Source organism: Esox lucius, chromosome 20 (assembly GCF_011004845.1).
Source record: "Esox lucius isolate fEsoLuc1 chromosome 20, fEsoLuc1.pri, whole genome shotgun sequence".
Lineage (NCBI taxonomy): Eukaryota > Metazoa > Chordata > Actinopteri > Esociformes > Esocidae > Esox > Esox lucius.
Window position 1 is genome coordinate 43,639,784 of NC_047588.1, and position 12,815 is coordinate 43,652,598.

Genomic DNA, 12,815 nt, shown 5'->3' on the forward strand with positions numbered 1-12,815 from the left:
ATAATTAAACATTTTGATGGACAGTTTTCCACTTCACCTCAGTCCATCTTAATATTTTTTTAATTGATCTGTATTGTCATTGAACAAGTACAAGTACAGTACAACAAAATCCAATTAACATCTAACCAGAAGTGCAAATACAAGAGGGCAGAAAATGTACAAGTATTAAGTATATGTGTGTTACAAGTGGAATGTATAGATGTGCAATGAAAGCAAATGCCGTACAAATGGCAATACTAAATGTACAATTAAGGCAAATAGAGGAGGGCAAATGGTGTATGTTACAAGTGGGATAATAGTTGTGTGGGCACAAATGACAATTCTAAATGGCTTTCTAGATGTGCATTAGAGAAAAATTAAAGGAGTAAGATAGCATGCGCAACCGGGATGCAGAGCTAGACAAGTACAGGTGCATCTGAAAACATTTGAATATCGTGGAAAAGTTCTTTTTTTCCCATAATTCAAATCAAAAAGTGACACCCTTATATATTCTAGATTCATTGCACATAAAGTGAAACATTTCTAGCCTTTCTTTTTTCAATCTTGATGATTAAGGCATATAGCTCATGGAAAACAAAAATCCAGTATCTCAAAATATTAGAATAAAACATTTGTTATACAGAAATGTCGACCTGAGATTCCTGAGCCCATGCAGTGATGTCCACTACAGAATCTATTTTAATGCAGTGCTGCCTGAGGGCCCCAAGATCATGGCCATACAATATTGTTTTTTGGCCTTGTCCCTTGCATAGAGAGATTAATCCAGATTCTCTGAATCTTCTAATGATACTAAGTACTGCAGATGAGATCCCCAAACTCTTTACAATTTTACATGGAGAAACGTTATTCCTAAATTCTTGCACTATTTGCCCATGCAGTCTTTCAGAGTGGTGAACCCCTCCCCATCCTCACTTCTGACAGACCCATCCTCTCTGGAAGGACCTTTAAATAACAGTCATGTTACTGACCTGTTGCCAACCTAATCAGTTGTGTGATATTCCACAGGTTTAGTTGTTTTGCATTCCACAATTTTTCCAGTCGTTTGTTACTTCTGTCCAAATGCGTTTCTGGCATCAAATTCTAAGTGGGCATATATTTTTCAAGAAACAATAAAATTTCTTAGTTTCAACATTTCACATTTACTATTTTTACTATCTGTACTATTTTCTGTTACGGAGCTGTGGTCGTAAGGTCGTCGGTGCCTGTCGAGGCGGCAATCCCCGAACCCGGTGGTGGACACCGGAAGTAAGGGATGCCGTCAAGCTGAAGAAGGAGTCCTATCAGGCCTGGTTGGCTTGTGGGACTCCTGAGGCAGCTGACGGGTACCGTCAGGCCAAGCGGACTGCAGCCCGGGTGGTTGTGGAGGCAAAAACTCGGGCCTGGGAGGAGTTCGGTGAGGCCATGGAGAAGGACTATCGGCTGGCCTCGAAGGGATTCTGGCAGGAGAGGGAAACAGTGCCTTACCAACGCTGTTTACAGTAGAGGTGGGGAGCTGTTGACCTCAACTGGGGATGTCGTCGGGCGGTGGAAGGAGTACTTCGAGGATCTCCTCAATCCTGCTGACATGTCTTCCATTGAGGAAGCAGAGGATGAGGGCTCAGTGGTGGACTCGTCCATCACCCGGGCTGAAGTCACAGAGGTGGTCAAGAAACTCCTCGGTGGCAAGGCACCGGGGGTGGATGAGATCCACCCTGAGTACCTCAAGTCTCTGGATGTTGTGGGGCTGTCTTGGTTGACAAGCCTGTGCAACATCGCGTGGCGGTCGGGGACAGTGCCTCTGGGATGGCAGACCGGGGTGGTGGTCCCTCTTTTTAAGAAGGGGGACCGGAGGGTGTGTTCCAACTATAGGGGGATCACACTTCTCAGCCTCCCCGGGAAAGTCTATGCCAGGGTTCTGGAGAGGAGAATACGGCCGATAGTAGAACCTCGGATTCAGGAGGAACAGTGTGGTTTTCGTCCGGGCCGTGGAACACTGGACCAGCTCTATACCCTCTACGGGGTGTTGGAGGGTTCATGGGAGTTTGCCCAACCAATCCACATGTGTTTTGTGGATTTGGAGAAGGCATTCGACTGTGTCCCTCGCGGCATCTTGTGGAGGGTGCTTGGGGAATATGGGGTCCTGGGTCCTTTGCTAAGGGCTGTCAGGTCCCTATACCGGTCGTAACATTTCTATGTTCTCTTCTAGTTTTTCTGTTTCTATGTTCAGTTTCATCTCGTTAGTGTATTGCTTTCACCTGTATCTAGTTTGGCCGTTACTTATGTCCCTATTTAAGTTCCTCCTGCCCTAGTGTTTTTTGTCTGTCATTGTTGCAGTTGTGTTAGATGTTCCTGGATGTTCCCGGAGTTACTCTGATTAAACAACCTTTATTTTTGAACCTCTGCATCTGTGCCCTGCTGGTACCTTCTACTCAAACATGACAGACACATTTTCTTTCACCTTGGGGAGTCGTTCTAGCAACCTTTGGCTAACTGTTCAGATGCTCTAACCACATTCATTTTAAACATCTTTCACCATTATTTAAATAGGCAAGTCACTAGTTTTAAATGATGAGCGGGCCAAAAGCACAAAATTTCCACTGAACAGGATGACACATTTCCTTAAAGATACTGTAAAAATCGAAATTGCACAATGTAAATATACAAAATGAAAGAAAAACACAGTCTTTGGCTTCTCCTGTGGGCCTAATTCCCACTGGTTACAAAATCCCCCGTGCCAATATGACTTGGGAAACCCCATTGTGCGGAAAAACCCATTATCCACAATTTATTTAAATTTTTTTTATTAAAGGCTGTAACAAGAGGCTACTTTTTACTTCTGAAATATATAGCCCTGATATGAAACTCAGTGGAGAAAATAATGACCCATTCCCCAGGAAGATTATCAATTAAGCTGTGAGACAACACTGACCTGTACAGCTACCAGCTGTGAGACAACACTGACCTGTACAGCTACCAGCTGTGAGACAACACTGACCTGTACAGCTACCAGCTGTGAGACAACACTGACCTGTACAGCTACCAGCTGTGAGACAACACTGACCTGTACAGCTACCAGCTGTGAGACAACACTGACCTGTACAGCTACCAGCTGTGAGACAACACTGACCTGTACAGCTACCAGCTGTGAGACAACACTGACCTGTACAAAAGGGATTTATAGGAGATTCATGTTTGATGGGAATCAATCTAGATCAATATGGTGTTGGGCTGGCTGTAGGAAGGAAGGTCCAGATCAATATGGTGTTGGGCTGGCTGTAGGAAAAAGGTAGTGGTGACCAGATCCATACGTTTGGTGTGACTTTCAGCCTTCTCTGTCCCAGAGGGGAGACGGGGCCTCGCATTGAATCAACTGCTGGATCAGCACCGAGGGGAACAGGAACCCTGTGGTACCATCAGGTCCAACTGTTCGGTGGTACCAGATATCAGGTCCAGTTTGTCTGGACATTTGAGGATGGGGCTGGTTCTAGGAGGGGCTACTGGGTGTGTGATAAACACAAATGGCAGTTTGATAAGTGAGCAGGTCAGGACCACCCATTCAGCACCAAGGGCAACATCACCTATGACTCACTTCCTGATTTAAGGAGGCTAACGGGTCATTCTGATAGACTGGCTGGGATTCTGATTGGTCCCAGTGATCTATGTTCTGCAGACCCTGGTCAGCAGTAAGGCATTACTCAGACAGAACATGCAGTAAGTGCCTTGGTCTGTCTCTGATCTACAGACGTTTTATGGCTTGGTAACCATGGACACCAAGTCAATGTGTGGCATGCCACCTGGGACCTGATTAATGGAACAAGACACATTATTCAGCCACAGATATTGACATTACAAAGACAGAACATTAGGAGATATTTAATGGATTTTAGAAGTACCATGATGCCATGGAATTACAATTCAGACAAAGTTCCCATCATCGCTTCGATGAGTCACACAGTCTACTGGCACTAAGTCAGAGAAGACACTACTACAGGAGGTCTGCTGAGTGGAGGAGGACAGCAACAAATCAGATCATCGGTTTCCTTCAGTCAATCCTACATATCATTACCATAGCGCTAAGACTAGGACAGGAAGCAAGGAATCTCCGCCCAGCAACAGGTCGAAGTTCACATCCGGTAGTACAGGATGGAGGAGAGATATAGTTCAGGGGTAGTAGTACAGGGGTAATAGTACAGGGGTAGTAAGGTTCAGGGGTAAAAGTACACGGGTAGTAAGGTTCACGGGTAGTAGTACATGGGTAGTAGTACAGGGGTAGTAAGGTTCAGGGGTAGTAGTACAGGAGTAGTAAGGTTCAGGGGTAGTAGTACAGGGATAGTAAGGTTCAGGGGTAGTAAGGTTCAGAGGTAGTGGTACACGGGTAGTAGTACAGGGGTAGTAGTACAGGGGTAATAGTACAGGGGTAGTAAGGTTCAGGGGTAAAAGTACACGGGTAGTAAGGTTCACGGGTAGTAGTACAGGGGTAGTAAGGTTCAGGGGTAGTAGTACAGGGGTAGTAAGGTTCAGGGGTAGTAAGGTTCAGAGGTAGTAGTACAGGGGTAGTAAGGTTCAGGGGTAGTAGTACAGGGGTAGTAAGGTTCAGGGGTAGTAGTACAGGGGTAGTAAGGTTCAGGGGTAGTAGTACAGGGGTAGTAAGGTTCAGGGGTAGTAAGGTTCAGGGGTAGTAGTACAGGGGTAGTAAGGTTCAGGGGTAGTAGTACAGGGGTAGTAAGGTTCAGGGGTAGTAAGGTTCAGGGGTAGTAGTACAGGGGTAGTAAGGTTCAGAGGTAGTAAGGTTCAGGGGTAGTAGTACAGGGGTAGTAAGGTTCAGGGGTAGTAAGGTTCAGAGGTAGTGGTACACGGGTAGTAAGGTTCAGGGGTAGTAGTACAGGGGTAGTAAGGTTCAGGGGTAGTAAGGTTCAGGGGTAGTAGTACAGGGGTAGTAAGGTTCAGGGGTAGTAGTACAGGGGTAGTAAGGTTCAGGGGTAGTAAGGTTCAGGGGTAGTAGTACAGGGGTAGTAAGGTTCAGAGGTAGTAAGGTTCAGGGGTAGTAGTACAGGGGTAGTAAGGTTCAGGGGTAGTAAGGTTCAGAGGTAGTGGTACACGGGTAGTAAGGTTCAGGGGTAGTAGTACAGGGGTAGTAAGGTTCAGGGGTAGTAAGGTTCAGGGGTAGTAGTACAGGGGTAGTAAGGTTCAGGGGTAGTAGTACAGGGGTAGTAAGGTTCAGGGGTAGTAAGGTTCAGGGGTAGTAGTACAGGGGTAGTAAGGTTCAGAGGTAGTAAGGTTCAGGGGTAGTAAGGTTCAGGGGTAGTAAGGTTCAGAGGTAGTAGTACAGGGGTAGTAAGGTTCAGGGGTAGTAAGGTTCAGAGGTAGTGGTACACGGGTAGTAAGGTTCAGGGGTAGTAGTACACGGGTAGTAGTACAGGGGTAGTAAGGTTCAGGGGTAGTAGTACAGGAGTAGTAAGGTTCAGGGGTAGTAAGGTTCAGGGGTAGTAGTACAGGGGTAGTAAGGTTCAGAGGTAGTAAGGTTCAGGGGTAGTAGTACAGGGGTAGTAAGGTTCAGGGGTAGTAAGGTTCAGAGGTAGTGGTACACGGGTAGTAAGGTTCAGGGGTAGTAGTACAGGGGTAGTAAGGTTCAGGGGTAGTAAGGTTCAGGGGTAGTAGTACAGGGGTAGTAAGGTTCAGGGGTAGTAGTACAGGGGTAGTAAGGTTCAGGGGTAGTAAGGTTCAGGGGTAGTAGTACAGGGGTAGTAAGGTTCAGAGGTAGTAAGGTTCAGGGGTAGTAAGGTTCAGGGGTAGTAAGGTTCAGAGGTAGTAGTACAGGGGTAGTAAGGTTCAGGGGTAGTAAGGTTCAGAGGTAGTGGTACACGGGTAGTAAGGTTCAGGGGTAGTAGTACACGGGTAGTAGTACAGGGGTAGTAAGGTTCAGGGTAGTAAGGTTCAGGACGGAGGAGGCGTGGATGCAGAGTGTTATGGACTGGATGGAGGAGGTGTGGATGCAGAGTGTTATGGACAGGATGGAGGAGGTGTGGATGCAGAGTGTTATGGACAGGACGGAGGAGGTGTGGATGCATTGTGTTATGGACTGGACGGAGGAGGTGTGGATGGCTGGTCAGGGACCTCCTTGCCCATGTCATGGTAGTTCTGATATGCACTGCGCAAAAGTCTCAGGCCACCAAAGACAATTGTTAAAAGCCATTAATATGAGCAGTAATAGTTTTGCCGGCTCGTGTAAGTGGAGCCGGCCTAGAAGAGCGAATGTCTCTTCCTGACTGACTGAGTGACTGATTGACTACCAATCTGATTGAGTCAACAAGTCTTGTGTTCGACTCCAGTCACAGTCAAAACACATTGCGCCTTAGGGTTTGTTCAGGACAGACAAAAGCTTTGCTGCCTGCAACCTTCAGTAGCAATATTATAGGAAGCCTAAAATATAACTGTTTACTGTTATACCGCAACTATTTCTGGTAGATTTTCAATTTATGTATTAGGATTTGTTCAGGATAGACAAAGATTTCGCTGGCTACACGATTCTCTTGTCTTTTCACTTCATGAAAAAGTCAATTATTGTCACCTATACAGATAGTTATTGTATCAATGTGATTCACGAGTGGCTAATAAGCTGTTATAACAGCCAGTGGCAAAAGCAATAGTTCATAGATGCTATTTGTGCTGCAGGTAAACTTAATAAGAAGCGTTACTCAGTTTAACACAATGCTTAATTTGTCTAGCGAAATATTTAAACTCGTAGTGATTAAAGACACAGTCACATACCTGGGAGACCCGGGTTCGAATTCAGGGAGGGCATCAACGATTATCACTTTCTATTGCGGGCTGGCTAAACTAGACTTGCCTGGTTTCTTGTTTATTTAATTTTTTTTGAATACACTAAATAACATTGAAGTAAACACAGAGAAAAAATAATACATTGAAAAGTACCTAGAACATCTTGTGTTTTTCAGAGATTAAGTCAGTAATTTCTCTGACCAAAATCTGAAGCAATTTGCTTTGGAAAGTGTCATGTCATTTTTCATGCGGTCCTGTGGTGAATTCTTCCAAGTTACCAGCAGCATTTGCCATAACAACTCTTATTTTGACTTTGGGTGGCTTTATGTTCTTCTCCCTGTCCAAATGCTCCCACAGAGCAGCAGTGATGTTGATGGCTCTGAGGTACTCAATATAATATTCTGATTTCTCAAATGTCATTGCAGGTGTTGCTATCTTGATGAAAGATTAGTGTGCTAATCAGTCAAATATGGACATTCTTGGTCAAAGCATGTATAGGATTTTCCCTCAAAGTAACTGACAGATTTTAGCGTCTTTTCTGTCTTCAAATTTCTTTATGACAATTCTTCTAGCATTCCCACAACATTGTTTATTTCTATGTCATTTAATGTCAAGTATTGTATATATTTAGCAAATAAACACACACTACCCTGATAAATATATTTTAAAAAATATTGAGTGGCCTTGCTCAGTACAGTTGTCTGTTTATGACTTGATGACCATGGGCATGGCTACACAGCCAAAGTAACCAAACAATATCCTGAACTGAAACGGGAAGTAGAAGGATTGGACCACCCTCTGTGAGGTCCCCATTATACAGAAATATCCGGCTATCATGGATAAAGTGTTTTTTAAGCCAGCTTCCATTTCTGCTTGAAAACAGGATATTGTACTCTTACACCTGCTATGTTAGCAACTAGTCAGGACAAAAGACGGGCTTCATGCCAGCCCCTCTGGTTGCTAGGCACCCAGACGTCACCCATCCCAGACGAGACATGGAAACACCACATTTCCAACATTCCCTCTGGAACAGAACACAAAACTATTTAATCATTAGAAATCTGCGAGGCAGGGTGCTGGAGGTAGCCTGAGAAGCAGGGTGTAGCCTCATTGTGTCTGAAGAAACCACACCCTGACAGAGCTTTGTTTAGCCTGGCCCTGCTGAATATGGATGAGTGGGAGGGGCAGCCTGGGAGGGTGGGGCAGAAGGAATAGGAGGGGCAGAGAGAGTGGGAGGAACAGACCATCACAGCTGGAGATCAAAGGAACCCTACTGGAGAACACAGTCAGACACACACACGCAGACACACACACACGCAGACACACACACACGCAGACACACACACACGCAGACACACACACACGCAGACACACATACAGTCAGACACACACACACGCAGACACACACACGCAGACACACACACACACACGCAGACACACACACACGCAGACACACACACACGCAGACACACACACAGACACACACACACGCAGACACACACACGCAGACACACAACAAACTAACGACAGACAGGAAGCACATTCAGGAGCAAACATTTCACCTTGCATATGTTAAAACTTCCTGAGACTTGAAACTGACAGGAGAGGAGTAGAAGGAGAGAGGAGAAGGGGAGGGCAAAGGAGAGAGGAGAAGGGGAGGGGAGAGGAGGAGAAGGGGAGGAGAGAGGAGGAGAAGGGGAGGGGAAAGGAGAGAGGAGAAGGGGAGGGGAAAGGAGGAGAAGGGGAGGGGAAAGGAGGAGAAGGGGAGGGGAAAGGAGAGAGGAGAAGGGGAGGGGAAAGGAGGAGAAGGGGAGGGGAAAGGAGATAATTAGCTTTGGCCAAATGTTTACCAAAGGAATACCATGTCTCAGTGTTCAAATTCCTGAAACATTCCTGGGATTCCTGCTTAGGACTCCACATAGACAGACATTCACATCATCCACGTCTTTGCCTCATGACTTCCGAACTTTGACATTACTAGAGAACATGATGAGCATGGTGGAGGTTCCACCCTGTCCTGTTGACCTGTTGATAGAGCTAGGGTTGTGGCTAACGGGACCGAAACTGTCAATAGACATGAAAGGTTACAGGTCATAGACTTGGCCTCTAATCCACTCAACTCCTGAACCCGGAGTTCAGTGTTAACTGTGATATGTGGTGTTTTAACACTCTCACACCACTATGAATGCATATAACTCACACTAGGCTACAGCACATAACAGTAAAGAAGTCACAATATGCTAGGGTACAGTAATAAAATCACAGTACACCAGGGTCTAGTACAGTAATGAAGTCACAGTACACCAGGGTCTAGTACAGTAATGAAGTCACAGTACACCAGGGTCTAGTGAAGTAATGAAGTCACAGTACACCATGGTCTAGTGAAGTAATGAAGTCACAGTACACCATGGTCTAGTGAAGTAATGAAGTCACAGTACACCATGGTCCAGTGAAGTAATGAAGTCACAGTACACCATGGTCCAGTGAAGTAATGAAGTCACAGTACACCATGGTCTAGTGAAGTAATGAAGTCACAGTACACCATGGTCTAGTGAAGTAAGGAAGTCACAGTACACCATGGTCTAGTGAAGTAATGAAGTCACAGTACACCAGGGTCTAGTGAAGTAATGAAGTCACAGTACACCAGGGTCTAGTGAAGTAATGAAGTCACAGTACACCATGGTCTAGTGAAGTAATGAAGTCACAGTACACCAGGGTCCAGTGAAGTAATGCAGTCACAGTACACCATGGTCTAGTGAAGTAATGAAGTCACAGTACACCATGGTCCAGTGAAGTAATGCAGTCACAGTACACCATGGTCTAGTGAAGTAATGCAGTCACAGTACACCATGGCTAGGGTTAGTAGGGCAGCAAAACTCAAGTGGAGCTACAGTGTTCAGTGTTCTAACTTAGATCTGCTACCTCTGGTGTGCATGTACTGCTGGAACATGGGTTAAAATATGTCCCACTTCAGGTTTTTCTTTATTTAAAATGCTGCTCAATCTGACCACTGGCAAAAACAGCATAGAAATGCCACAAAAAAAGTCTTTAATCTCCGGACCAGATTAGTGGAGGCGGAGAGAGAATTGTTTATCACGCAAGGCAACATTGATTCCTCACTGCAGACTCTGTAATACAGAAGACTTATCCTGAAGCCTTTCTGTGTTATTCTGATCACATGTAATATCAGTAGTCAGAGGCTATTTGAAGAAAAATACGCTATTTCTTTATCCAAAGCCAATCATGAAGAAGCCCATTCAGACAGCCTTTCTGCAAATGAGAAAACAACAGACCTGTCCATACACAGGGAAACTACAGACTGGTCTGTACACAGGCAAACAACAGACTGGTCTGTGCACAGGCAAACAACAGACTGGTCTGTATACAGGGAAACAACAGACTGGTCTGTATACAGGGAAACAACAGACTGGTCTGTATACAGGGAAACAACAGACTGGTCTGTATACAGGGAAACAACAGACTAGTCTGTACACAGGGAAAGACATCCAGTGCTTGACTTGGGATAAAATAAGGGCAGGAACTGACAAATCGCACACCAGACTGTGTTCATCAACATTTGTGTGTTAATAAGGCTTGTTCCATTATGCAGCCTATCCCAGACGACTCTTTTGCCTAAAAAAGGAACCAGAACACTGTTTGCCTGAAACACTGTTTGCCTGAAACACCGTTCCAGCCAAAGCCACGCACTGAAGACGTCCAGTTGTGCAGGGAGGATTTACCATGAGCGCTGTTGTCTTGGGGAACAGTTTCAGTCCTGACTGACACCATAGGGCCTAGAGTAGGCTTGAGGAGGCTTAACATCAGTGTTTCATCAACATGCAATATTGTAGAACAACTGGAATTGATCATCAACATTGCTGTAAAGTCTATAGACCATGCTGACAGTTAGAGCTGCCAACCCAGCAGTTGAACCAGAACTCCAACCCAGCAGTTGAACCAGAAACCTCTCCTTCAGTTCCTCTGTTTTCTGACAGGATATCCTTCAGACAAAAAGGTCTATGTCCAGGCCAACAGAGAGGTGTGCAGCAGGCCTGTTCAGCTTGGAGGACAGTAGAGCTGCCCCCCCCCCCCCACACACACACACGTTTGTTTCATGGTTTGGCCCAGAACCTTGGTAGTTTATCCCTCTTACCTCTCCGTAGTCCGCGGTTAGGACCAGGGTCCCGTCGTCGTGGGAACAGGAACTGACGGTAGCAGGGAGGAGCTGCTCTTTATCCCGTAGCCAAACACGGGCTCCCTGACAACACAAATACACAACAGAACTACATAAATACACTCACACATAATTAGAAGACTCATAGACAACATAACTAAATCATTAGTGTTGTACACAACAGAACGTTATAATGAGATGCACAAACAGCGTGAGACATCAGCTAGAACATAAGGATGTGGATGACAAATAGTTTCACTATTGATAATTCCTCAGTTTCCATCCTCGAAAAGTTGACCCCACCATGCCAAAAAGAGAGTAAATAAAAGAAAGAAAAAAAAATATTGTAATGTGCTATGCAATAAATTCAATGTTTTATTTAAATATGCAGTCAATATCGTTTTAGTATAAACAATTAGGCTTTATACGTTGGCATTCAGAAATTCCATAACAGCAGCAAATCACCTAATGCATAGGCCGGTCAAGTCATTAGTATTTTATAACCTGTGATTTATTTCAAATTATTGTTACAAGCTTTTCCATTAATTACAATTGCAAATGAACTATGAACGTCATCAAAAAACATGCTTTGTCACCTATGAATTAGCACAGAGATATGTATGAATTGTCTTACATTAGCTAAAGTCTTTGTGTCAATGTTTTCTGGTCATAACAACAAAATACAAGACCATCTAGCCAGCTACTATTTATACACAGTCCCTTAAAACGATACTTTCCAAATGAAACAACACTGAACATATAGACTAACCGAGTTACCTTACAGTCTGCATTAAATCAAACAAACCTACTGATGCATCCCAGGGAATAAAAAATATCCTTGAAAGGAAACTTAATAGGAATCAATTAAATAAAATGAATGAACAAAAAACAAAATCTGGCTAGCGCATCCATAGATGCAAGATCTTATCAAAACTGTCAATAATCATTATCCATATTATTATGATCATTTATTCATGTTTAGTAAAATTTGCAGGAGTAGACCAGTTGGCTTAAGTAGTCTGTTGACTATCAGGCCCGCATCCCAGAAAACCATTCCAGCCGGTACAGATGTTGCCAGGATACACAGGTATGCCTTCACTAGCCGTGACGATTTCCTGTAGTTGGCCGTTAGCCAGATTTGTTTAGTCTAAGAAATAACCTGTCATTACTGCCGCTAAGTGAGTCAATCTGTAGTACAGATCTTTTTTTGTAACTTTCAAAAATTAGATCAACTTGTCGATAAATGCCATCCTTGTCGAAATGTCGACAATTTGTTCTCACCCCGACTAGAAAGATGGAGATGGAAATAATAAAATACACAATATCTGTCATGATCTCATGTGACGGATCGGAATCTGGATTCTTACACGCCTTACCACCCCAGACCCAGGACGCAGGGCCGGTACTCTCTTTACCGCAGCATAGCATTTAGAGAAGTTTAAGGGTTTTACAGAGTTTTACTGTATTTATGTATGTTTTACAGTGTCTGTGTTTTAAAGACTATGTCTGTATTTCACTGGCGGAAGGTTACGTGCTACTCTCATGACAGTCTACAGGGTGTCCCCCAGGTTTAACCTCACTAACCCAACCTCTCTCAGTACCCAAGCTGAGCAGAGAACTTAGAAGGCTTTGAACTCCGTGTGTGAAGGGGAAAAGGGTGAGTTAATAGTGTCAAGTGACCATAACTAAACCTGTCTTTTGCTGGACACAGCCTTCAGCCCTCTATGTTCCTGAAGCCAGTGTCTACAACCAACCCATGAACACTGGGCCAACAGCAGGCTCCCAGATGACTTCCTGTTTCCTCTCTGAGTGTTTAAAGTAGACCCACAGATGGTGGTCAGAACCCCACCCTGCTGTGTCACCGACCCTCCAGCCCCAGCTT

At 44.6% G+C, this 12,815-nt stretch overlaps 1 protein-coding gene across 7 annotated transcripts in view; it reads right to left on the minus strand.

Annotated features, from left to right (window-relative positions):
* The window catches only part of myo10l3 (myosin X, like 3), an 84,203-nt gene that overhangs the window by 53,355 nt on the left and 18,033 nt on the right, over window positions 1-12,815 (minus strand). For all 7 annotated transcript variants that reach the window (XR_004574900.1, XR_003777586.2, XM_034288850.1 and 4 more), the window contains exon 2: window positions 10,913-11,017. Coding sequence is in view for 5 of the 7 variants with exons in the window: in XM_034288850.1 (XP_034144741.1) it covers window positions 10,913-11,017 (105 nt within the window). In the remaining 2 variants the exon portion in view is untranslated. The remainder of the gene's footprint in view (window positions 1-10,912; window positions 11,018-12,815) is intronic.